This window comes from Equus przewalskii, chromosome 16 (genome assembly GCF_037783145.1).
Source record: "Equus przewalskii isolate Varuska chromosome 16, EquPr2, whole genome shotgun sequence".
Classification (NCBI taxonomy): domain Eukaryota; kingdom Metazoa; phylum Chordata; class Mammalia; order Perissodactyla; family Equidae; genus Equus; species Equus przewalskii.
The window spans coordinates 43,781,259-43,807,992 of record NC_091846.1 but is presented as its reverse complement, the minus strand read 5'-3'; the positions used below and the strand labels follow the sequence as shown (position 1 = coordinate 43,807,992).

The window sequence follows — 26,734 nt, the reverse complement described above, 5'->3', positions numbered from 1 at the left end:
AGCACTTTAACATAGAGGTCCTCAAATTACATGAATTTGAAACCGTGGTCCAGTTTTCCAAATGGTATTTCAGCATCCTTCCTACTAGATCTAAAATTACTCGACATTTTGTCTGATTAATATGAAAGAGAATGTTGTTCACATGTACTTATGCTATCGCCACATTGAGTGAAAATTGTGACTTTCTATTGACCTAGTACCAACTGCCATCAAATATAATTTTTTCCTTTTAATTAATTTCCTTTAACACAAACTTATGAGTAACCTGAGGAAAGTATATAGATTCAGAAGGAGAATTGTTTGTGATGGATCACAGCACTATTTAAAATATTATTCTCAGGCTTGGACGTTCATAATTTCATAGCTTTGCAATTTTGTCTGATTTTTAAAAAATATTTTTATCTAAATAAGAAGAATTATTAAAAATACTGCTTGTGTTTCCTATTTAACATTTTCAGGATGCTTCACACACATCTCAGCTACATCTCAGTATTCAGCTTTATCTTGCAGTTGGGAAAACAGAAGCACCAAGTTCACATATATTTCTAAATAATACATATATTTTAAAAATACTACTTTAGCTGAATTTTGACTACTTCCCAATACTTTCTGTTTAAAATCACCACACCCTTCTTAAGACTTCTGTAAATTACCATTTACCTGATTTGATGTCTTCATTGAGGAGTTTACTTCCCCCTGATGTTTGAGAAAGGAATTTTATAATGAGAACCCTAAGCATTTGATTTTAAATGCCTTGTCTCCCTTAGATAAAGGATGGTAAGAGCTACCCAAAAGGAAACCAGATTTTGGCCAGAATAGAGTATGCACTCAAGATAACCCTAAAGATGTCTTCAGACTGTCTGCTTGCTTCTCAGGCACATTGTAGCTACTATGGCATTCCTTTTAGCCAAATGGCGCTCACACAAGTCTGATGTGTATATCCCACCCCATCTTTTCTTCTTTTCTGGAGAAATGTTTAGAAGTAGAGAGAGAAGGGAATAATGCAGAATAAAAAGTCAATAAAGAAAATGTAGACAAGTAAAGGAAGTTCAGTCTCATAAGAAGAATTGTAAAAATCAGTTTGTTTAATTTATAGCATTTTAATTTCTGATACATCCATGTGTACAAAATGTAAACAATATTTTGAAACATGTGTCATTAATTACTTTTATGTATTTTCCTGGACTATATAGTCTACTTTCTGATAACTGGACATTTTTTATATAGTAGTACATTTTTGAATTTTTTTGACAAATTATTATTTATCAAGTTAAGCTAAAGAAGCATATTTAGGACCTCAAGTACAAATCTTATTTTTTATATTTATTTAATTTGAATTTGCCATTTCACAGAATGGCTTAAAGTGGCTTCAAAGTAAAATACATAATTGAGGGAAAATAAGGTATTAGTAATATCTAAGTAGATTGCTAGGGTAGTGTTTTGGGAACTTCATATTTATTGGAGAATTAACTGTATATCCCCTTAACAACACTTTGTAGTTATTGCATTTCCATTTCATTAGGGCTAAGAAATATTGATTATGACTATGGATTGTTAGATGTGAAGATTTCAAGAAAAACCTCTGAAAATGAAAATAGTAATCTCTGAAATGACCTATAACAGAGGAAGTGGGTGGGATGGCCTCCGGGGCAAGTGGGATGGTAGAACTCCCAGTCTGGGCAGATTATCAGATAATACATCAAAACTGTTGACTTTGTTCTTTCCACATCACATCCATCCACGTTAGTGCATAAAATATTTAAGCACCCCAAGATGGAGCTACTTTGTAGATAACTTCAATTCAACCTAGTTTTACGAAAGCATACTCCTATATACAGTTGCTGTAAAATCTATCCAGTGAGGACTTATGTTCTCTTGTACTTATTCCTTTCAACCCTCCCTCTGTTTTCCTGATTGAAGTAGGGCGTAAGGGAAGAAAAAAATCTAAGAAGTCATTTACAGAAGCCATAAGATTATGACTTTGGTCTTAGTTTCATTCCTAAGTATCCTTGGTTTATAAGACTTTGAAATTCAAATTAAAAAGACCTGAAAAGGGCACTCACATTCAAATTCATGACACCAGTGGTATAGTTTGCATCATAAGTAAGGGTCTAAAGATTCTGTTTGTATTCATAAAGATGACATACCAATTTGTTTTAGCTTCTTGGTCACCAAAGCAAAGAAAGAAGCATACTCATTTACATTATAAAATAAAAACAAGTATTCTGCTCAATATAAACAAAAATTTCTGATATTAAAATCTAAAAGGCATATTTCCTAAAATCCTAGAGGAATATTTTTGAATATTTGAATACTTTTAAGGCACAACATTATGTACTTCATACATCCTCACTAATATGCCAAAGTGAATATCATAACAAATTACAGAACTATTTCTTTTTTTGGCTGATTTGAGTTCAAATGATGTTGTCCAGACACACAGATTACTAATAATTTCATGTATTAAACAACAGAATATTAAATCCGGGGATGAAATTCAATTGGGTTCAAGATACATTTAGTTTACATAGAATAGTATTACCTGTGGTAAATTTGAGAGTACATGTTCTGCCTAAGGTATGCTAAAGTATTTAATTCTGTAATGGGCAAAAGAACATATTTGTGGTAGGCCTGATACACAAGCTGCCAAATTATGTTACTTACAGTGGAAGTTCAGATAACTTGTATAACCATCTGTTGATCCTTTTTATTTTTCTCACAACCAAAATTTCCTTGAGTATTGAGTGTCAAGCGTTTTAGGTTAAACTCTACAGCAAATACTGGGAGTGGGAAAATCTACCTAGTTGATTAGGGATAGTTATAAATTACTATATAACTGAAAATAAAGGAGTCTATTCTATCTTAAAGTTAAGGAAGTTAAACACCTGTGCATAGATGCGGGTCAAGGAAATGTTTGAACAAAGTCAAGATTTTTACTCAGCAAACAATTCCTTGTTCTTTCCAAATGACGGATATGAAAGGATAGTAGACTTTTTAAACAATTTAAGTAAGTAGGAACTGCTGATATTTTTGGTTCTGACCTGACACCCAGTGGACTTTCTAAATAAAAAGGTGGGCAGGTAGGAATGGAAAAATGATGGCTTTGCTGTTGCAACTACCACTTTTTTATTGGTTCTAGTGTAGATATTTCCCTGATTTTTCTAACAGTGAGCTCTTGAGCTATGAGATATATTTAGTATCAAAAAAACATAAACTGTGCTTTTCTTGTGGCTGCAAGGCATGTGAGACATTGTTTAATGATTAATAAACTCTAAGCTTATAGAAGTTCCCAGGTATAGCTTGTCATTCTCTTTTCTAAAACTAGTTTGCTATAATTTTTAGAGGACAACCAGATTTTTTTTTCCAGATGAGAGGAAGAGAGTGAGGGGAGAGCAGGGTCCCAGTAATATGTCACAAATTAGAATAAGGAATAATTTGATGGAAGCAAAAGTCTGAATGGCAGTAAAAATAAGTTTCTCTTGGTAACCATTAAAAAAGAATGTAAGCCTACTAAAAATAATAAAATGATGTAAAACAAAATTGCCTTAACTTTCCTGTTTTTTTGGAAACATTCAGAAAAATTCTATGAATTTATTGATATAAGTAAATTGCTAAGTAATACATGACAGAGAATATACAAATCTTCTATGTAGAATTCCAAATCATTGACGTAATTAATCTGCCCTAAGGAGATAGAGCATAATGCCCCTCTCCTTAAGTGTGGCAGTGCATAGGGACCTTCTTCCAGACAACACAGTATGGAAAAGGAGCTAAAAGAGTAATTTTACCATGGGGGAACCTGACAAACACTATGTCTACCAAATGATCAAAATTAACGTCAACAGTGATATGTCATGTTGATAGTATGTAACCTTGATACTATGTGATGAGACCAAAAGCCCATAATCCCAGTGTAATCACAATTGGAAAAATCCTAATTGAAGGACATTTTACAAAATACTTATGCAGCACTCTTCAAAGTTGTCAAAATCATCAAAAACAAGGAAAGTCTGAGATACTGTCACAGCCAAGAGGAGCCTAAGGAGACATAGTGACTAAATGAAATGTTCTATCCTGTGTCAGATCATGGTCAGGCAATAGGTAACAAATCTAAGGAAATGTGAGTAAAGTATGGACTTTAATTAATACTAATATAACAATATTGGTCCACTAATTTTAACATATGCATTATACTAATGTAGAATGTTAATAGCTAGGGAAAACAAGTGTGTGTTACATGAGAAATCTCTGTCCCATCTTTACAAATTTTCTGTAAATCTTAAAATATTCTAAGAAAAAAGTTATTGGGGCTGGTCCAGTGGTGTAGTGGTTGGGTTCACACACTCCACTTTGGCAGTCCAGGTTCCCAGGTTCAGATTCCAGGTGCAGACCTACACATTGCTCATTAAGCCATGCTGTGGTGGCATCCCACATACAAAATAGAGGAAGATTGGCACAGATGTTAGCTCAGTGACAATCTTCCTCCAAAAAAAAAGAAAAAGAAAATTTTTTTTTTAATTCCTCTGAATTACTAAAATGTCAATTTTCATTTTGTTTTAATTTCTAGTGTGGCAATATATTCTTTCTCTTTCCTTCCAGTAAAGATAGATAGATAGGTAGGTAGATGAAAGATAGACGACAGATAGATAGATATTTGCACCAACTGGTAAAATGCATACTTTTTTCAATGTAATTGATTTTATAGATGAAATATGGTAATACAGCACAGTAGTCAATAGGATACCACTTTATTAAAAAATAGAGCAGTATATCCTGTCAGAATGGCTGTAATTAACAAGACACGAAACAAGTATTAGAGAGGGTGTGGAGAGAAGGGAACCCTCATACACTGCTGGTGGGAGGGCAAACTGGCTCAGCCACTATGGAAAACAGTATGGAGATTCCTCAAAAAATTAAGACTAGAACTACCGTACAATCCAGCTATTCCACTCCTGGGTATTTATCCAAAGAACGTGAAAACATGAATGCGTAAAGATACATGCATCCCATATTCATTATAGCATCATTCACAATAGCAAAGACTTGGAAGCAACCTAGGCGCCCATCAAGGGATGAATGGATAAAGATGTGGTATATATACATAATGGAAAACTACTCAGCCATAAGAAAGGATGAAATCCAGCCATTTGTGACAACATGAATGGGCCTCCTTGAGGGTATTATGGAAAGCAAAATAAGTCAGAGTGAGAAAGTCAAATACTGTATGATCTCACTTATAGGTAGAAGATAACAACAACGACAAACAATCACATAGAGACAGAGATTGGACAGGTGGTTGCCAGAGGGGAAGCGGGAAGGGAGGAGGGTGAAAGAGGTAATTAGACACATGTGTGTGGTCATGGATTGTAATTACTCTTTGGGTGGTGAACATGATGCAATCTACACAGAAATTGAAATATAACGATGTACACCTGAAATTTATATAATGTTATAAACCAATGTTACTGCAATAAAAAAGGAAAAAAGGAAATAAAAAAATAGAATAGTATAGATCTATATTCTTCTATAATCTTCAGTTTTTCCTCCCCATTCTATTTTATACATTTTCATTCTAATACAGTGTAAATTTAATGATATTCTCTTATAGAAAATCAGAGTTTGTCTATAATATAGATTTGGAACTCTCAGTAATGTATTTACTTACAATGAGACTATAAGTAGTAGCACACATTGAAGGTACTCTATCCAAGAGTCATTCCCTTCTTACTCCTCCAGTTGACTCAAGGGAGGGTGATTCTAATTCTATAATTCTAATTCGTATAGGGTCAAAATAAATCATTTGGGTTTTACCCATTTCTAATTATCGAGTTAGGCATAGTGATATGATACAATTTTACTGAGGCAACATGGAGAAAAGACTTCTGGGGAGATTTTAGTAAAGATTTCCTCACTGGTGCAAGAGAAATATACATGAAGGACTAATTCCTCTTCTGGTGGGTGTTTTCCTGTCTGAAACTTGAAAGCTTGAAAAGTTTGAAACTGTGAAGCTTGAAACTATGGCAACCATGAGGGAAACAGCAAGTCACTTGGGAAGATGGCTGTTTCCTGATCATGTGTTGGGCCTTTCAATTAATCAGTTCTGGAGAGAACCTTCCTGTAGACTTTTCAAAAGAGGTTATAAATATTTCCTTATTATTTGAGAAATTTTTCTCAAGGTTTTCTGTTACTATAGGCACAGGCTACGTAGATATCTATCGTTTCATCTAGGTATCAGATATTTTTAAGCCAATTTTCTATGGCACCTAAGGGAAAAACACGTAGATTTTCCCTCTTAGTAAACTGAAAGCCGTTTGTGAACATTATGTCTTGAAAGTTAACTTTGAATGAACGTGTAGATAATTTTTTTCATTAACAGTATTCATGTCTTTTTTTAAGTGCACTTTTAAGTCAAATATGTGGCAGATTTTTGCCTTTTTACCATTGAAGTCCATCAGTGAAATGGCCAGGTTACGGATATAAAGAAATATACCATGCATGACGTAGCTCAATTGGTGTGCGCTCAGGCTCATCACTCACTAATATTCCATTTGCGCCCTCTGGCTTTTACAAATGAATCCTTTCATTGGATATAATCCAAGATAAAAAAAATAGAACATTTTTAACTCTTTGGAACAAATGATGTTTATATCATCCAAATTTACATCAAAAGTTACCAATAAGCCACTTTAAAAATTAGTTTACAGCAGATAACATGAGAGAATTCAAACGTTTTCTTCTGTTTTTTTAACAGGAAAGGATGGACAGATGCCCTGCTAAAATTTTATCTAAATTATTATGAAGTACAGTGCTAAACTCAGTATTGCAATTTGGGCTAAATAATTATTTTCTTTTGCAAACATATTTTACATATCCTATAGCTTATTTCACTGCCATTATTATGTTAATTATTATATATATTATGTCAACTCATTTCAAGTGTTGACTGGGAGGGTAAAGATACAACCATGTACACACACCCATGCACATCATTTTGTACGTTAGGTTTACACTTATAAGATTATTTTAGCACTATGTTGGTCATGATAATGGGATATGTGAAGTTTCCGTGACTATACTATGTTCTATTTATTGTAAATTTCAAGAAAAAAATTAACATATAATCCACAATGTCTCTAAATAGTGATATCATATCTTTGTGATTTTGTGAGTAAAGATTGAATTAAAGCCTTCAGACAGTATTTACAATTACCAGTCAACTCAAATCATCTTTGTTAATATTAGAATATTTTTAAAGCTTTATTGATGAGTAGTGGGCATATAATACTGTACGTATATAAGATGTGCAATTTGATATTTTGACATATGTAAATGTAAGTGATACGTAAAACCATGACTACTGTCAGGATAATGAATATATCCATTACCCCTAGATGTTTTTTTAAGCCCTTTTATTATCTGTCTTGTTGCTCCTCCTCACCTTTACCCCATGCTCAGGTACTGATGATCTGATTTCTATCACAATAGATTAGTTTGGTTGTTTAAGAATTTCAATTAAATTGGCTCGTGGAGTTTATTTTTTGTCTGATTTCTTTCATTCAGCCTAATTATTTTTCACTCAGCATAGTTAACCATGATGTTGCATACATCTTTCTTTGTTATTACTGAGTAGTATTCCACTGGAGATATATATATATATATATATATATATATATATATATTACAATTTTTTTAGCCAGTCACTTGAACATTTGGGTTGCTTCCAGTGTTTGGCCATTATAAAATAAATCTGCTATAAACATTCATGTACAAGGCTTTATATCAATATATTCTTTCATTTCTGTTGGGCAAATACTTAGGAGTGGAATGACCGAGTCATTTGAAAGATGTAACTGCAAAACTACTTTCCAAAAATGTTATACCATTTCGTGCTCCCACCAGCAGTTCTAATGTGTGTGTAGTAGTATCTCACCGTGCTTTTAAATTGCTTTCTCCTAAATGGTGATGATTTTGTGTATTTTTCCATCCATATATCTTCTTTTGTGGAATGTTTGTTTAAATCATTTGCCCATATTTAACTTTTCTCTTATTATTGAGTTTGAGAGTTCTTTTTTGCATTCTAAATACAAGTACTATATCAGATATATCATTTTGCAAAGAATTTTTCCCAGTCTATGCTTTATTTTTCGTTCTTTTAATATTGTCATTTGCAATGATTTTTATGAAGTCCAGTTTAACAATTTTTTTCTGGTGGATTATGCTTTTGATGTTTTATCTAAGAAATCTTTAATTAGCTTAAGGTCACAAAGATTTTCTCCTATGTTTTCTTGTAGAAGATCTGTAGTTTTAGGTTTTACAGTTAGGACTCTGACCCATTTTGAATAAATTTTGTATACAGTCATGTTGCAATTAACCATGGGGATATGTTCTGAGAAATGTGTCATTAGGAGATTTAGTCATTGTGTGGACATCATACAGTGCACTTAAACAAACTTAGATGGTATAGCCTACTACACACCTGGGCTACGTGGTACTAACCTTATGGGACCACTATTGGACATGCGGTGCAGGACTGTATTGAGTGATGTATGGATTAAAATACAAGCTTTTGTACATGGATGTCAGACTGGGCAAGCTCCACTTGTTCAATGACCGTCCTTTCTCATTAATTGCCTTTGAAAAAACTAGTTGTTTACATATGGATGGTTCTATTTCTGGACTCTATTCTTTTCCATTGATCTGTTTGCCCATGTTTAGACCTATACCAATCAGCTTGAATCACCGCAGCTTTGTAACAAGTCTTAAAATCTACTGGTGTTATTACTCCCACTTTGTTCCTTTTCCAAAATTGTTTTGGTTATTCTAGGCCATTGCGTTTACATATGGATTTTAGAATCAGTTTGGCAATTTCAATAAAAAGTCTGCTGGGATTTTGAATATGATTGTAAGAAATCTGTAGATTAATTTAGGGTGAATTGAAACTTTAACAATATTGTATCTTCCAGCCCATGAATACAGTATGTCTAAAACTTCACCTAACACCCCAAATATTCTAAGTAGAATGCTGTGTTGGGACATCCCCAAGATGATCCCTCCAGGTTGATGGTTCACTGGACTGGCTCACAGGACTCAGCCTATAGTCATACCAATGGCTATGATTTTTTTATGGCAAAAGGATACAAAATACAACCAGAAAGTGAAATGGTGAATAGGGTGAAGTCTAAGGGAAACCAGGGGCAAATTACCAAGGGTCCTTTCCAGTGGAGTCACATAGGACACACTTAATTTCCTCTGCAATTTGTTGTCACAAAGTGTGTGAATGGTTGCCAGCCAGGGAAATTCATTAGAGACTAAGTGCCTGGGTTTTTTTAATTGAATACTGATCACTACGCAGCCTCTGCTTAACATGTACCAAAATTCCCGACTCCCAGAACGAAAGCAGGTGTTCAGCATAAACCATATTGTTTATACAAACAGTTTAAGCACAGTGAGACATTCGTATTAGTTAATGGTGAGAACCGTCTTGAAATCTAAGTTCTCAGACGTGAGTCAAGGGCAAATCTTGCATGCAGGCCTTTTCAAGAATAGTTCAGGCCTGCTGTGTTAATTCTTCTCTGGACAAGTGCTATTGAGAACAACTAGTTAATTAAAACTAAAGAAAGTCACTCTCCCAATGGTCCAAAATCACAATAAAATAGAATTTATAGAAGCCATGCCATCTACATTTATCATTTTTTATTTTCACAAGATCTATGCTAAGAAGCATGCAACCGTGTTCTTGATGATCTTGCCAAAAATTTTTAGGCAAAATTCCTCTGAAGCTCTTAAATCATGACAATATTTTAAAGATATTTATAAAAAATTGTTATACTTATAATTAATTGTAAACAATAACAGATTTTAATGTATTCATATTATCTGCTCTATAGTTTACTTTTTTATAAGTGCAGATACACCTTTTATAAATCATCTGAAATTGATATAAAAATAGCTTACTGTAATTTGTAGAATATTTTTTCCTGTGCTTACTGTAATATTTTATAAACCTTGAAATATATACCAATAATTGTACTGATATAATTAGTCTTAAAATCATTTGACTTGGTGTGAATCCTTCAACTTCAGATGAAGATTTTGTTTGACATTATTATTGGATGACAATGTTATTGATAATATGCAATATAAACACCTCAAAGAATTTTATTGCTATTGGCGAATGTCTCTTCTGCTGAAGTGATCTATGACTCTCAATTTTCTCTTAGCTGATAATACCTGAACAATAGGGTCCTTGTGTCTTTATGAAAATTTTAGAAATTTAATTTCTAACTTTTATTATTGATAGTGTTCCTCTTTTATATCAAAACTCAACTTTAGGTAGCTAATTTAATTGAAAAGTAATATATAATAAAAAGTATTTTAATTTTGCTATCATTTATTGTTCCTTTCAATTTGTTGTTTCCACTTTACCTGCTTTTTTTTCCCATCAAATCCCTTGCTACAGTTAGAAGCATATTTTAGATTCCTTTGCTGTCTTATTCTTTCAGTGAAACTCATAAATAAAACATAATACTCTTTATCTATTAAACATGTTAAGTTATGGGTGAAATATCATGTTTGAAAGCAAAATGATCCCTCACCCTAAAGATTACTTATTAATTATAAAGGAAAATTTTCTTTAAAATGAAGAAACCTGCCAGACCCTGCCGTAAACGAGATACCAAACCTTACACCGTCAACACCGAGACGCATTGACATCATGAGTCTCCCTCTCTAAGGCACTGGAAAGGGTACAACATCACCTGTATTGTCCCCACTAAAAAGGATTCGGCTAAATCCAATCATGGGGAAATAATACGACTTATTCAAATTGAGGTATTCTACAAAACAACTAGCCTGGACACATGATTAATATAAATTTCCTGAGGTCAAAATGGCTGAGAAATTGTTCTAGATTAAAGGACGTTAAAGAGACATAACAAGTAAATGTAATATGTGAAGCTTGATTGGATCCTGAGTTAAAAGATAAAATCTATAAAGCACATTAGTTGGATGTTTGGGGAAATTTACATTATAGCAAATGCTATTATTTCAATTTCATGAGTGTGATAGTTATATTACAGCTCTGTAGGAGAATGCTTTTGTTCTTAGAGATACATTCTAAAACATTTAGGGGTTAAAATATCATGGCTGAAAGTAACTATCAAATAATTCAGTAACTACAACATAGATACTATGCACACACACAGGCAAATATGTTAAAATGTTAACACTCAGTGAAGCTAGATAAACAGTATATGAGTATTTATTACAGTATTCTTGCAAGTCACTGCAAATTTTTTTTAAATTCCAGAATAGAATCTTTGGTGTGAAAAAAATAAAGGCATTTCATTTATAAGTCTTTCTTAATAAATACTCTGTCCTTGAAAGATGAATTTTTGAAAGTGGACAACTTCTCTAACGTGTCATAGAAATGTTCATGTTGAAAAAAGGAGAAGTCTAAGAAAATAATATAGTAGCAGTTAGAAAATATATTCCAACTGGCAAGAATACACTTTTAAATTTTGATTAGACGACAGCACATTAATAATGAAGGTTAATCAGAATTATGTTTTCCCTATAGCCTCACCTTTGAGTTTCAAATTTAGTGCAGCCTATCTTCCAATTTCAAAGATGAATTAAAATATATGTCCCTTTTATATAAGGACTAGTCACTATCATTAAATATTAGAAGCTACAAAGTAGGGCTTACTGAGTCAAAGAGTAAAAGAAATATATAAATAAAACTAGCTTGGATAATTCAAACCTCAGTCAAATTTAAAAGACTCAGAAAGGTGAATAAAGCAACATTATTTTCTTAGAAAGCCATCTATAATTCTCAAAATTTTCCTATTAAACTGAAAGCATACACCCTTGTTTTCAGTTAAATTAAAACTAATGTGGTAAAGTTATATAAAGACAGTAGAAATTAAATCAGTAATCAAAGAAAAATGAAAACATTATAAAAACTCTTTGAGACTGAATAAAAATTGATGTTTATGAACTAAAAGTTCTCTGAAATGAATAATTTTCATGGGTAGAACTTCTAGAATTAAAGGTTATTTAGATCTTTAATAAGTCAGGATTAAACAGTAGATTAATTTATCAAAGACGTGTCCATGATTTTAAAGGTAGATATGAAAATATTATAAACTTTTGGTACAAATAATTCTCATAAAGAGTACTTCTAGAAGTAAAAATAAACTAGCTATTGCAGTTTAAAATATCAGGTTTAAACAAAATATTAGATATTCTGGAGAGAGAATTAATAAATAGAAGATGTAAAATAATTGCAGACATCGAGGAGAGAATAATACAATCCAATATGTTTCTCTTAGGAATACTCTATAAGAGAAAATTGAGGAAGCAATGGTGAGAAGGAAGAACCACTTCAATGAAAATGGGCAAAAATTTTCTAGAATTCATGATGGACTTTATCATCATATTCAGCAAGAACAATAATTTCTTTTTTTTTTTTTTTTGAGGAAGATTAGCCCTGAGCTAACTGCTGCCAATCCTCCTTTTTTTGCTTAGGAAGACTGGCCCTGAGCTAACATCCATGCCCATCTTCCTCTACTATGTATGTGGGACGCCTACCACAGCATGGCGTGCCAAGCGGTGTCATGTCCGCACCGGGATCTGAACTGGCGAACCCTGGGCCGCCGAAGTGGAAGGTGCGCACTTAATCTCTGTGCCACCCGGCCGGCCCCAAGGCCAATAATTTCTAAACAAAATCAATAAGTAATTATATTCCTAAAAAACTCACATCCATTATCATTACCCTATATTGTTCATTAAGAAGAACCAAAAAGAGTTGATTCTCTGAACTAGTTAATCAATTAGACAATCCACTGAAAATATTGGTTAATTTACCAAAATAAAAAATGGCAGAAGGAAAAAATAAACACATGGTATAAAAATTTTTACATAAGTACAGGTACAGACTAATTAAAATAAAATTAAAACTGTACTGTTTAGAATAGATTAGGGCATAAGAACTAATAAAACTATGTATATACTTGAATACTTAGAGTTTATTATTTCCGTACTACTAGTTTAAATATTGAGTATTACAATCTGAAGCTTATAGTTCTGCGTGATGATTCTGGGACCCAGGCACCTTACTTCTTACTTCTTGTGTATCTTCCATCCGCTAGGGTTTTATGTCATCTTGAATTAGCTGGTAGAGGGGAAATAGAGCATGAATGTGGCACTTTTATATCATAAATGCCTTTTTGTGGTAGAAACACACATGCCTCTGCTCATAGTCCTTTGACATGTGTTATGACATTAACATGTGGTCTGGCTTTGTGTTCAGGAAAAACGAGTAAAGAATTCCTAGTGAACGGTAGCAGTCTGGGCCACAAAAACTAAGATGGAATAAACCATTTCTGGAAAAGTACTACTTAGAAAAACGCACTCAATACTGATGGAAAATCTGAATGGGACTAAACCTATTAAAGATGAATTTAATTGCTAAATAAAACCTAATGCCAGATAATTAAGCCCAGAAGCTTTCACAGATGTGTTCTACAAACATTCCAAAAACATCTCCATCCCCTTAATAAAATACTTCACAAAAGAGGAAAGACTGAAAAAGCTCATTTTTTGTGGGTCAAATAACTGACCAAAAGGAAAGAAAAGTTATAGAAAATTATAAAAATGGGTACAATGAGTTGAATATACTATTAATCTACAACACATGTATACATAAATGTATATAAATATACCCATATTAATTATCCACACATAGGTATTTCATGTTCATAGACACATATATATATATTGTCAGAAATTTAGTGAATCTTTGCTCTCTTAAGTTTGTAGACATGTATTTTGAACCTTATTACTCTTTTGCTTCTTAATTCGCAAGCAAAGGAGCAACCATAATCCCTGCTGAAGTGGATATAGATATTTTAGGTGAAACCGCATAGGTAGTAGATAATTTTGAACATTACATGAAGTAAGAGATGCAAAGTGCTTACAACATTTGCTGGCCTTTAGTGAGTTCTATTTATCTTGATTACTGATCTCGGTTCAGATCATTTCTAGCAGATTGGCCTAATGTTTTGAGTCATACAATGGTACATGTTATTTTATGTTTTAAGCCGCATTTCATAATTCTCTTCACTAAATGTTTAGGTTGCTTGGAGTTAAAGGAAGACACCATTGAGAACCTTCTTGCTGCAGCGTGCCTTCTGCAGCTTCCTCAAGTAGTAGAAGTGTGCTGCCACTTCCTCATGAAGCTGCTGCATCCATCCAACTGCCTAGGAATCCGAGCATTTGCAGATGCTCAAGGATGCATTGAGTTAATGAAGGTGGCCCACAGCTACACAATGGTAAGGAAATGTAATATTTTAATAATAGAGGCATAGTCCTTTGTCAGAAGTTAAAATAGTTACAGACATGACGTTGAACAACTTTTTTAAGTTTACAATGAGATTTACATGCTTGCCACATTTTTATTATGGGACACAATGTACCATATAGTGTTTTTAATCTCAAAGTAAAAAAGATATTACGTAATGGACTTTGTTATTGCTTTATGGATTATATACATTTTATAGGCAATATAGATATAGATATTGACTATTTGGGATTTTTAAATGTTTTTAAACAAATTTTTCTTAATTGTTCCTGGCATATCTATCTTTTTACATCTGCTTCCACAGCTTCTCTTTTTTTCCCTTCCTTTCTAGTAAAGAGCTAGCAGTCTGTGCTACAAACACCTATAGTTTTTTTGCATTTTTCTTGCAACCTTTCTCCTATGGACTGAGTTGTTTCAACAAAATGCATATGTTGAGGTCCTAAGCACTGCTGTGGTGGTATTTGGATGGGAACTTTGGAAGGCAATTAGCTTTGGATGAGGTCGTGGATGTATGGCCCTCATGATGGTCTTAGTGCCCTTTTAAGAAGAAACACAAGAGAGTTTGCTTCCTCTCTCTCTCGACTATGTGAAGACACAGTGAGAAGGTGGCCATGTGCAAGCCAGGGAGAGTCCCCACCAGGGAACCAATCAACCTACACCTTGATCTGGGACTTCTCAGCCTCCAGAACCGTGAGAAACAAACTCCTGTTGTTTAAGCCACCCAGCATATGGTATTATGCTATGGCAGCCCGAGCTGGCTAACACACTTTTCATCATAGCATATTATATTTGGTATGGCTTTGCGTGTATAATTTGTGGAGAAAAGATATAGTTATTGTGTATATGGCAAAGTATTGGTATAGTGAGTATTGGATTTCAGAACTCCTGGGAACTTCTATACTAAGGGAAAATATTTAGATATATAAACCAATTGATCTAATTTTTTTAAATTTGACTTTCTGTACCATGTTCACAGTGGGTTTAAATTGAGTGAATATTACTCAATAAATACTCCTAAAATAATTTAAGCCTATTTTATACTTTTCTCCTTGATTTTTTTCTATATAAATAAATATGCATATGTGTATGAATTTTAACAGTTTTATAAAGATACTAAAAATCATCGAACTGTACACTTTAAATGTGTGAACTTCATGGTTTGGATTTTTTTTTATACATTATCTTTATTCTAGAGCAGAATAATCAGTTACAACAGTTTCATACCCATTATATTTCATACCCTAGAAATAATCATTCTAAAAGCACTTAATACAATGCCTGGCATGTTGCAAGCCCTATATAAAATGCCAGCCATTTTTGCTATAGTTATTATTATTAACATTATTGTTTTCATTGCTACTATTGAAAAAATCAATTGTAAAGTATAGAACTTTACCTTTCCAGCTCAAGGAAAGAATTTATAAGAGATAAATCTCATTAACTTTATAGTTGCTATTTATTAAAAAGCTCTTATTTTAAGATTTAATGCCTTTTCAAATCACTAATGACAGTCAGCCATTTGAAAGTCTTCTAATTGTTATTCTTAGACAGAATCTCAATATTATTTTAATTTTTTCTTTAATCCTTTAAGCAGATTAGTAAATTAAGTGAAAATATAGAAGTACAAAGAAGGAGATACATGCTTTGTAATTCTACTGTCAAATTCTTCTCTCAAAATATTCCACGACAGGGCACAGTGCTACTATTGAAATGACATGAACCATATAAAATCAATGTAAACAAGTACTTCATCAACCAAAATATCAAAGTCCAACTGCAGTCATTTAACTATGCACATTTCATTACAATTAGGAGCTCCTGGCTTAGCTAAGCCAGAGAACAATGTGCCTCCATATCCAGAGGGATAATGGTCCCTTCTGGTCTAGTTTGAAATTATTAATTTACTAACAAAAATGTTTTTCTTGCAGCTGCTTGGACTGTTCTGCAATTTGTCACACGATAGTAACGAGATTTTTTTCATTAAACACTTCAAAATGTATACTCCATAGTAAAATATATTTATAAGAGAAATAAAGAAGAGTTCTAGCAAAGACACTCAACATTCTAAGCAACTCTATCTTAATTTATTTTTGAGACTATGAATAGATTATGTGTTGTGTTATGTCTATTGAAATTTAATGATTTTGAATTCTTTTGGAAATATGAAACTCCAGTATTCTCCAGATGCTCATGGGTTTATTATTTTAGTGAACAAAATTTACTGACCAGTTGTCATCCTAGATCACTATTTTCTCTCAGTTCTGACACTAAAATGAGTATTTTGCATCTGATATAATTTTTCACCACGTATTGCTTCCGATCCTTGTTTAATTAGGCATATGTCCTCATCCAATCTATTCAATCTGTACTTTGAGAGAAACCTATTATATTATCATGTTTTTCTCTTAACTACTTGAGTAGCACATTATCCCAGTTTTCCTACCTCTGGAGACTGAAGTAACTTCTTTATTGGTTCTAATTACTTATTCTTTCTTTATTTCATAAATAACATTTTTTTCTTTCTAATTTTCAATATCCTTGCTAAAATTTTTTACATATGAACTTGATTTTCAATGTACAGACATTAACTTACTGTCTATCTGCCTTTGCTATTTATATGATTTGCTATCTTTCTTTTGTAAATTTCACTCATTTATTTGGCTTTGGCTATTGATTTTGTGTGGATGGTTCCAAAATCTTTTCGGGGAAGATAACCCAGCTTGACAGTAGTTCATGTGCAAAATAATGGAAAATTTTTATTGAAAGCTCAATATTAGGAAGAAGGGTGAAATTAATTCTAAAACATTAATTTAAACTTTGGCTACATGAATATACAGATAGCACAAAATAACTGTAAGAAATAATCCTCTTGTACTCTATTAGTCGGAGTTCATTATGAGACCTGTACTTAATTCTGGACATCACATTTTAGAAGCATTAGAGAGTGACAAACAAACAGATGAGAATATCAAGAATAGCAAATATTTTATAATCATGTCATATGAAGAAAAGTTAAAAAAATTATGGATCTCTATGGCTGAGTAATATTAGGGAATGAAAATAGCTGTCTTCATGTATTTGATAGAATGGACTTATGTCTAAAACAGTAATATTTGTGTTTCTCATTCTGTTTTTCATTTTAATAGTGTAATCTTCTGTTCAAATTAAATATTACATGAAAGAATGATGTTAGCGTTGATCTGCTTTGTGTGAAGAAGGATGCAAAGTCCAGAGTCTACTTCAGTGCTCTGATCTTTCTCTCTTCTGGGTTGTGTATTTCTGCTGATCATCACTACCATTTCCCTCCAAGATCATCTTTGCCTTGAGAGGAGATGCCTGGAACTGAATTTCCCAGAAATCCCCTCTCCATATGGTTCTGAGCTAGAGTTTGCCAATAAGAGACATTCATACAAGATATGGAAAAGGGAAGAGGTGGAAGACGTGAGCTCACACGCAGTTGCAGGCAGAGATGTGCACTAAGGGAAAGTTGAAATAACTTCTAAATGCGCCCTTGAAAGTGATTAACTTCACTGCTGTAGACTGAGACAATTGATGGGAGCCTTCTGGAGGTTTCTGAGGAGTGCAGTGCCTTTGTGGAGTGCTTTTGAGAACAGTTCACGTTGAACTGAAGGTCCAGATCATTAATAGAAAGTTCCCTGACCTTTGCTTCCACAGCCCTTTCAGTGGTTCCTGAATCCTCCAATTCCGTATCCACAATTTTTCTTACAGAGAACATAAACTTACTTGTTTTCCTAATCTAATATTGTCTTCAACACATACCCCAGAATAGCAGGTTCAACTCCGTATTTTGAAATTCATGATCCTCCACATCTAGCTTCTGAACCACTACTTGGGCATTTTTCCTCAAAAATAAATGGAATTGACTTCACTCTTTCTAAATATGTGCCATGAATTCCCATCACTTGTACTTTACTCATATTTATCTTGTCTGGAATCTATGGTATCTAATTCTTAGTAACATCTCAATTTCTAGTTTAAGTTCATCTATGAGTAAGAAAAATTTTAAACCTTTTCATGCCATTGTCTCCCTCATTTGAAATCTTGGTATTCCTTTTCTTAAGATTATGTGATATTATCACAAACTTCCTTATGCTGTTACTTACCTGTTACGTCTCTGTGACTGGCCTTCACAACAATGTTGCAAACTCCTTTATGACAGAGAACAAGTCTTTCCATTGAAATTTGTTCTGTCGCAACAAAGTGTCTAGTACATTGAAATATAGTAATTAATTCCTGTGGTTCCCTTGGGTATTCTTTTAGTATTTGACTCCTGAATTCAATAATTCAACAAGACTACACATGATTTTCCTCTAACTTTCTTTCCAGTGGTATTTCCTGCCATTATTTTCCGTGTTCGCACAGTTCTAGCCACATCAACCTTCTTACTGCTTATTGACTGCACCACGCATGATAGTACCCCAGGACTTTTGCGCTTGTTCTTTCTTCCCTCTGCCAGAAACACTCTTCTTTCAAATATTTATATCCCTCTGCTCTGTCTCATCCAGATCTCTGTTCAAATGTCACTTTCCACAGACTTCTTCTTTGAATAGTCTATAGAAAGTGGCACTGCCTTCAAAACACTCTATTCCCTCACACTGCTTTATATCCTTTAGAGTACTTATTAGTTCCCGGCTTTTCTGTCATATATATATATATATTTTTGTTCCTGTTGTTGTCTATGTCCATCATTAATGTGGTAGCTCCTTGGTAGCGTTTTTTTTAAACTTCTGTAACCGAAGTGCCTAGATAAATGTGTGTACCTAGCATTAATTGTTGAATGAAACAGTGAGAGGGTGAGTGACTGTTGACTACTGTGTACCAGGAGCTGTGTAGGTGGCACTAGGGATACAATGGTGACCAAAGTCCAAATATATTGACCTTAGAGTCAAGGTTAATATGTTGAATGCAAATAAATTATCTCTATAAATGACAATTGTATATGTGGTAAATGCTAGAAAGGAAAATTATAAGGTACTATGGGAGAGTAAAACTAGGAAATCCTCTTTAAATAAGTGATGCTTATACTAAGTTGTAAAGGATGAGGCAGAATTAATCAGGCAAAGAGTGGCTACAAAATGTTTGTGAGAGGGAAATGGTGGTGCCAATCATCTGAGGTGGGAAGGAACTTGGCTCTGTTTAAGGAAATTCTAGTGTGATGGGATGACATGGAGGGAAGGGAAGAGGAGTAGATGATAAGGCGGGAGATTAAGGTGAAGCTAAATTTTGCAGGGTTATGGAGAATTTGTTAAGGATTTGGGTGTTTATATTGAGTATAATGATATATCACTGAGAGTTTTTGGGCAAGTAAGAGCCAAGATTTAATTTTAAAACTAGGCATTGGATTACTAGAGCAGAAGGCAAGAAGAGAGACCGAGAATAAAGGTCAGAACTTCATTAGAGGCCTATATGTATATTCACACGCATATATTGGGTGAATTAGCAAGAAAAAAGAGAAACTGAGGTAACTCTAGCTTCTGCCACTGTGCTTGATGGAAATACTTACCACTACTGGTGCCGGTGGTACACAAGGTAAGCGTATAGTACATATCAGGCACTGTTCTAGGTGTTAGACATATTTATTTAATTTAATTCTTTCAAAACTCTTGCAAGGTATGAGTTATATCCATCCTAAAAATGATAAAACTAAAGTTCTGGGATGTTAAATAATTTACTCAGGAACAATAGATAGAACATGCTACAATGGGGATTTAAGCTTAGTACTGTCTTACTACAGATTTCATGCTCTATCTAAGATGCTAATGAAAATACAGTGATTATGCTTTACGCATAATATCAAGTCAGATTTCTGATATCCAAAACACTTCAAAACATAGATTACTTCAGACAAACAGATATTGCAAACCTAAAACCTAGACGAAACCAAAGAACTCCGTGAAGACTTCGGTCCTTGGTTTTTTCATTTCCCTGTTTCTCTTCTCTCTCTTTCTGCCCAGTGCTACCAGCATGGTTTGCAACATTTCGCAGTGTTTATGCTGGAGGCAAAAGCAAACACAATAGGACCAATTACAGACCAACGGGTTCAGTGAGTAGCTTGAAAGGTAGAAGCCTCAGAACTGGGGCATAAGCCTTCCAGAGTGAGTGTAAGAGTAGCCGCCCTCTCAGGGTCTGGTGCTCTTAAAAGCTCCTGTACACCGTTCACTTGTCCTTCAGAGCCATTAGAGCTGTGCTGGAGAGAAAAACAAACTTTCCTTATGTGGTTTCTGTTCACAGCTTTAAAATTCTGACGTTTCTCGTGTTTTCTGGCTAGCAGCATGATTTTTCATCTTTACCAATAACCCTTCTAATAAACCATAAATTAAAGTTTCCTTTGGGAGAATCAGTGGAATTTAACTTTAAATTTCTTTGCTTTTCTCTGCCATCAAAATAAAGTTCCCTTCATCCATGTTTTTCTCGGGCCTATTATGTGATACATGAGTACTAAAATTTGTTTGGAATGTTGTCTTTTTTATTCATTACTTTTGTTACTCCTTTTCAACATCTCATATACATACATGGTCTGAGCAATGAGTTTAAATTAGTATATAAGTGTCAAGCTGAAAATTAGAAAAATTTGACTTCCAGAATTTCTTTGTAAATTGATAAGAAATGAAGGTGTCAGTGTGAGTTCAATGAGTGGATCAGAGAACAACCGCCATTGATGCTTAATGATCACATGTGGAAGGAAGCCTGTGGAAGCCCAGGTAGAAAGGATCTTCCTCTTATTCTCGTTTTTGTTTTTGTTTTTCTTTACTTGCTCTGCCCCTGAATTCAACTGACAATTCCCTACAGGCAGTTTTTATTTGTCTTCTAACTTGCAGTCATTGGTAAATTTCTAGTCTCCTGGTTAAAACTGGAAGTTGATTTGAGTGAAAGAGTTTTTAAAAATTGACTTTTAGTTGTGTTTAGTGTCATGTACAAAGAGGATATTCAGATTATACTGGATAAAATGATAGAGATGTATAATAAATAGTAATATTATAACAAATAATTATTCACTCAAGTAATTGCAGTTTGACTATATAGAACTTGGCAATTGTTAGGGTTCTACAAAATAACCACAATTAAATGTGCATATATGACAGTTTCAAAGACTAATTAAGCATAATCATAGAGTATCCTCTGAAAATTATAGGCTTTTTAATGGTCCATTTTAGACACAGTCAATTTCCTCTATTCAGATGCTCTTTGAATATATTTCCATTTCAGGGTTTCATATCCAAAGTGAAGAAGATTCTATTTTAAGATATGCATCCTTCTGCTTTGTTATTGTTGATGATGATGAAGAGATAACAATATTCACCTACTTGAAAAACCTTCCATTTATTTTAAGAATTCTTTTATTTTCATTTCTTCTATTGAGCTGTTTCTAAAACACAAAGATATAGCTCACAGCTGTATAAAATCGCAATGCACACGTATGCAAAATTTATTGTTGAAAATGTATTAGGTTTTCTTTATTGTCCAGCAGATTAAATTTTTGTGGAGCTGCTGTATGTCATGAGTTGATGCTGTAGCAAGAACAAAACTAATAAAGTTGCAAGAAGGGACACTAATGTTAAAAATATCCTATAAACATATATCTAAATGATTTTCGTAGTAACTTGTAAATAATCTCTCAGAGTTTAATGATGTCAATTGCTTAATCTATAGAATTTCCTTCTGTAATAAGTAATATTAGTACTAATAATTCAAAAAGGGCCTCCTATGTAATGTCAGAAGAAAGGAATGCCAGAAACTTTTTGGCTACAATGCCCTTTCCAGTTTGCAAAGCACAGTTCTTCAACAAATGAAATTAATGATCTGCTTTTGTTCAAATGAGAAAAACAATTCTGATTTCTTATACATATGAAAGCCTCACTTTATTATAATAATTTGCATATCATGAACTCATGTTGTGCAATATTTATATTTTCTGATGAGGTAATGAATCACGTATTATGAAACTAATTTCTTTTTATGCTTCCCTTTTAGATTTTTCTTTTAACGACATTTCTCGGTTAAGGACTGGACTTGTGCTTAAAGGTCTTTAACAGTTATTTTTTAAAGAAGGATGAAAGGTAGAAGGATCAATTATAGTTCACAGGAAACACGATAAAGCAATCTTTGCTTGAGGGGAAACCCAGCGTGCCCTTTGTACACACAGTAGGGGTGAGGCAGGTCATTTCCTTAAAGTAACATTTTCAGAAATTTATTGTACAACCAGACAGAATTCAAGGAAAAAATAACTGCTAATAGAGTATCCAACGTCCCTCCAGACCCCAAGATACTCTAAATATATTCAGGTTACGCACATAGCCGGATTACGTGTTCTGTGAGCTAACAGACCACATCTGACTTGTTCACTGCTATATCCTTAGTTCTTAGTTATAGCAGCTATAGATACATGATAAATGATGTTTGAAAGAAAGAATAAATGAATAAATCCTTTTACATATTCATATGCTATCATAAATTTTATCAACTTAAATGACATTATGAATATTAATAATTTGAAGTAAAATATATTATCCCTATTCTACAATAATTTGAAATATTTATATGGTGCCTAATTTTACTTTTCATATCTCTTTATTAAAATATGTTTATAAATAAACTCATACAGGATGCACCTATGATCTTTAGAGTTTATCAACTTTTTTATCAGCTCTTTCAAAACTGTTTAACAGATAATACATATTCCATCTACTATATGTATGTATTTTAAAGTTAAATTTTCAGTAGATCTGTTCCATATTCAAGGTCTAAATTTAGTTTCTTTGTTTTTTTTCTTGAGGAAGATTAGCCCTGAGCTAACTGGCATGCCCATCTTCCTCTATCATATATGTGGGACGCCTGCCACAACATGGCTCGAAAAGCGGTGCATATGTCCGCACCCAGGATCCAAATGTGTGAACCCCCAGTCGCTGAAGCGGAACGTGAGACCTTAGCCTCTGTGCCACCGGGCTGGCCCTATATTTAATATTTTTGACTATTTCAAATGAAAGCTATTCTTATTTAAATTTAATTTTTATTGAAGGTCACCATGCTATCAAGGAATAAATATAAAACCTGGTGGTCCAATATAAAGGACACATACTAACAGAAGAATTAGTACTAGGCCAAATATACCCTATTTTAATGTAATATTGAAGATTCTAAAAAACACGTCATAATTAAAAATTCCTGGATAGTAGTAAGCAGAAATCAGCAAAGGTTTGAAGGATGGGATTCACATCCTGACCTCCCTAAGTAAATTCAATAAATAGCATAATTCTGGTGGTGGGCTTTGTTCCAATAAACACATAACTCTTCTTTTTTTGTGTGCACATGACAATGTTTGTTTGAGCAACATAAAAAGATGTTTTACTTGCATTAGTGTTACATAATTTACAATTACTAAAAGAACTTTCTTGAAAATAATGCAGAGTAAACACTTTTTAAGCAAAATGAAATTTCATCAATACTAAATCTAAATAGATTTGTATAAGATTGAATAAAGTTTCAAGTTAGATATATTATTCTAAGCATTTGTTAAAGATAATTTGCATTGTAATTGTCTCTAAAGTTAAAAGAACATGAAGAGATTTCCAAATATATGGATAGAGTTGGAATTCATTTTCTTCTCCACTTCTATTTGAAAGGAGAATAAGCTGATTATCAATTTATAAAGTAGTATTTCTATTTTTACTTCTAGTATATGGATAAGAATTAATTATAGCTAAATGATGAGGAAATAGAGGATAACATGAAATATAGGAGAAGATACATACTTTTGAATAAATATATTGCAATTGAACTAGAAGAACACTGATGAAGTTCAAATTAGAGTTTATTATATGTAGTCACTGATTAAGACATAAATGCATACATTTACATATACAAATAGACATCTATATCAGCATATATTAATCAGACTGCTTATATTAATCAGAAGAAAGGCTGCATTTTTAAGTAGTAAACTCTATAGTAACCATAGATTACACTGTTTCAAAAATTCACATTTTCCACATATACATATACACTTGTATTATGATCATCATCAGATTAACCTTTACATTTTTAAATTTTATACATTTGACACAGGACTAGCAAAAGCATAAAGAAAATATAAACAGCAATTAGGGCATTGTCTTCATTAAGTACGTTTGCTTTGTCACATGTGATGACAGATATCACCGGAAGGTGTAGTAACATAATTTCTTCCTCTTTGGAAGAAGAATATGGCAAGTTGCATTTTCTTAATTATTCAGAAAATTATAGGAAGGGGTATTAGATAATGAAAATTCGAAAATCCAAACTATTCTCAAAGACTCTAAAGCTTTGTTTGCAAGTGGCCCATGATGCGGTGTGCATTTGAACAGCCTGCTTCAACAGGCAAAAAGCCTTTAGTGATTTGTGATGATTTAGTTGTCAGTAGATTGAAACATCACTTGGCATAGGAAAGAACATTTTTTTACTTGAGCATTTAAAGTCAAAAATGGACAGTTTGATGAACTCACTTGAAATCCAGCATAGTAAATTGATACCCTCTTTTTTTATTTTTTAAATCATAAAAGTTCTGAGAATCATTGCCTTATTTTATTTCTGGAAGGCAGAAATATGAGTGATGTATTCCAGCTAGTACAAATAAAACTTGGTAATAACCATAACTTAAGCTAAACAACACCAAGATCTATAAACTTCTCAGTAAATGCATCCTTTGGCAGCCTGGAAAATACAGACGGGAATCAATGAAGCTTCAGGTTCCCAGACAAAATAAATGGACTTTTCTGATAGATCAACAGATGAAAAGCTTAGCAACCCCAGAATCCTGCGAACAGGATAACACAGGCTAACCATCAATTTTTCATTCAATGGTATTCTCCAGTATCAAATGTTAGTAGAAAATAAATTTATCTTATTGACCAAAGAAGAAAAACCCTTACAGTAATCTAGTTTTCCTTATCTTATTTTTAAAAAACCTATATAATAGATATCAGAATTAGATATTGAAAGATACATGATTCCCAGCAAATATTAATTTTTGTTGCTATTATTGTTTTAACCCAAAACTATGACTAATAATATTTTGTACAAATAGGATACAAGTATATCATATTCTTAACATTAAATATTGTGACCTAAACTTTAATTAATAATATCTTACAATTTGTGAGATTCCCTGAAGTTCATTTTTAAAACTATGAGAAGATAGAACACTACTGAGATTTAAGGGAAAAAATGGTCAAGATCTTGGCATTGTGGAAGTAATTCCAACTAGATAGACTAAACCCAATAGTTTCTCCAGTCCTTCTTTAACACATGGGCGAAAAGTCGAGTCTACACTCTTTTATTGATTTGTGTGTTTTGTCTGTAATATGTTCCCACCAGTGTTTCTTTAATTTTGGCCAACATTCTCATTTTTTAACGCGTTTGTTTCAAATTTTCCATTATCTTCTGATTGCTGAAGGCATTTGAGACTTCAAAACCTCTTAAGCAGAAAAAGAAGGTAAAGTACAAGCAGAAAATTGCATCGAAAATTCTAAGACTTGGCTTTTTAACTATGTTTAATAAAACTGTGTGTCTTTGAACAATTCACTGGAGATCTCTCTCATTAACTATAAAATGATGAAGTTTGTTTGAGACCTTACTGGTCCCTTGTGGTCCTTTGTAGCCTTATGATTTTCCAAATGTCTTGTTAAATCTGAAATTCCACGACATGTAAATGCATTTCTAGATAATGTGGATAAGTGCCATTTATCATTAAGTGATAAAACCTTAATATAGCCACATGTAGAACACTGTCTGATAACAGTAAGGGATCAACAAATGACTGTGGAAGAATAAGTGAACATTGTTCTGCTTCCAAATGTTTTATGTTTTATAAAAGCAGCATTATTGAAATATAATTTACCTATTATACAATTCACCAATTTAAAGCGTACAATTCAATGCTTTTTTAACGTGTTCACAGAATTGTGCATCCTTCACCATAATCAATTTTAGAACATTTTCTTTACTTCAAAAAGAAACCCTCTACCTATTAACAGTCATTCTCCATTCCACTCTGCACCAGGCTTCCCAGTCTTAGGCAAACAATAATCTACTTTCTGTCTATGTAGATTAAAATTATGGACATGTCATAGAAATGGAATTATATAATTATGTATAAACATGTGGTCTTTTGAAATTGGCTTTTTTTCGCTTAGTATGTATGTTTTCAAGACTCAGTCATGTTACAGCATATGTCAGTACTTCATTTCTTTTTATTTCCAAATAATGTTACATTTTACGGATATACCCCACTGTATTTATCCATTCATCAATTTATGGATATTTGAGTTTTTTTCACTTTGGGACTATTATGAATACTACTACTATGAACATTCATAT

General features: G+C 33.0%; 1 protein-coding gene across 2 annotated transcripts in view; it reads left to right on the top strand.

Moving 5' to 3' along the window:
• KLHL1 (kelch like family member 1) overlaps positions 1 to 26,734 on the top strand; it is a 327,107-nt gene that overhangs the window by 130,442 nt on the left and 169,931 nt on the right. For both annotated transcript variants that reach the window (XM_070578894.1, XM_008513552.2), the window contains exon 4: positions 14,137 to 14,333. In XM_070578894.1, the coding sequence (XP_070434995.1) occupies positions 14,137 to 14,333 (197 nt within the window). The remainder of the gene's footprint in view (positions 1 to 14,136; positions 14,334 to 26,734) is intronic.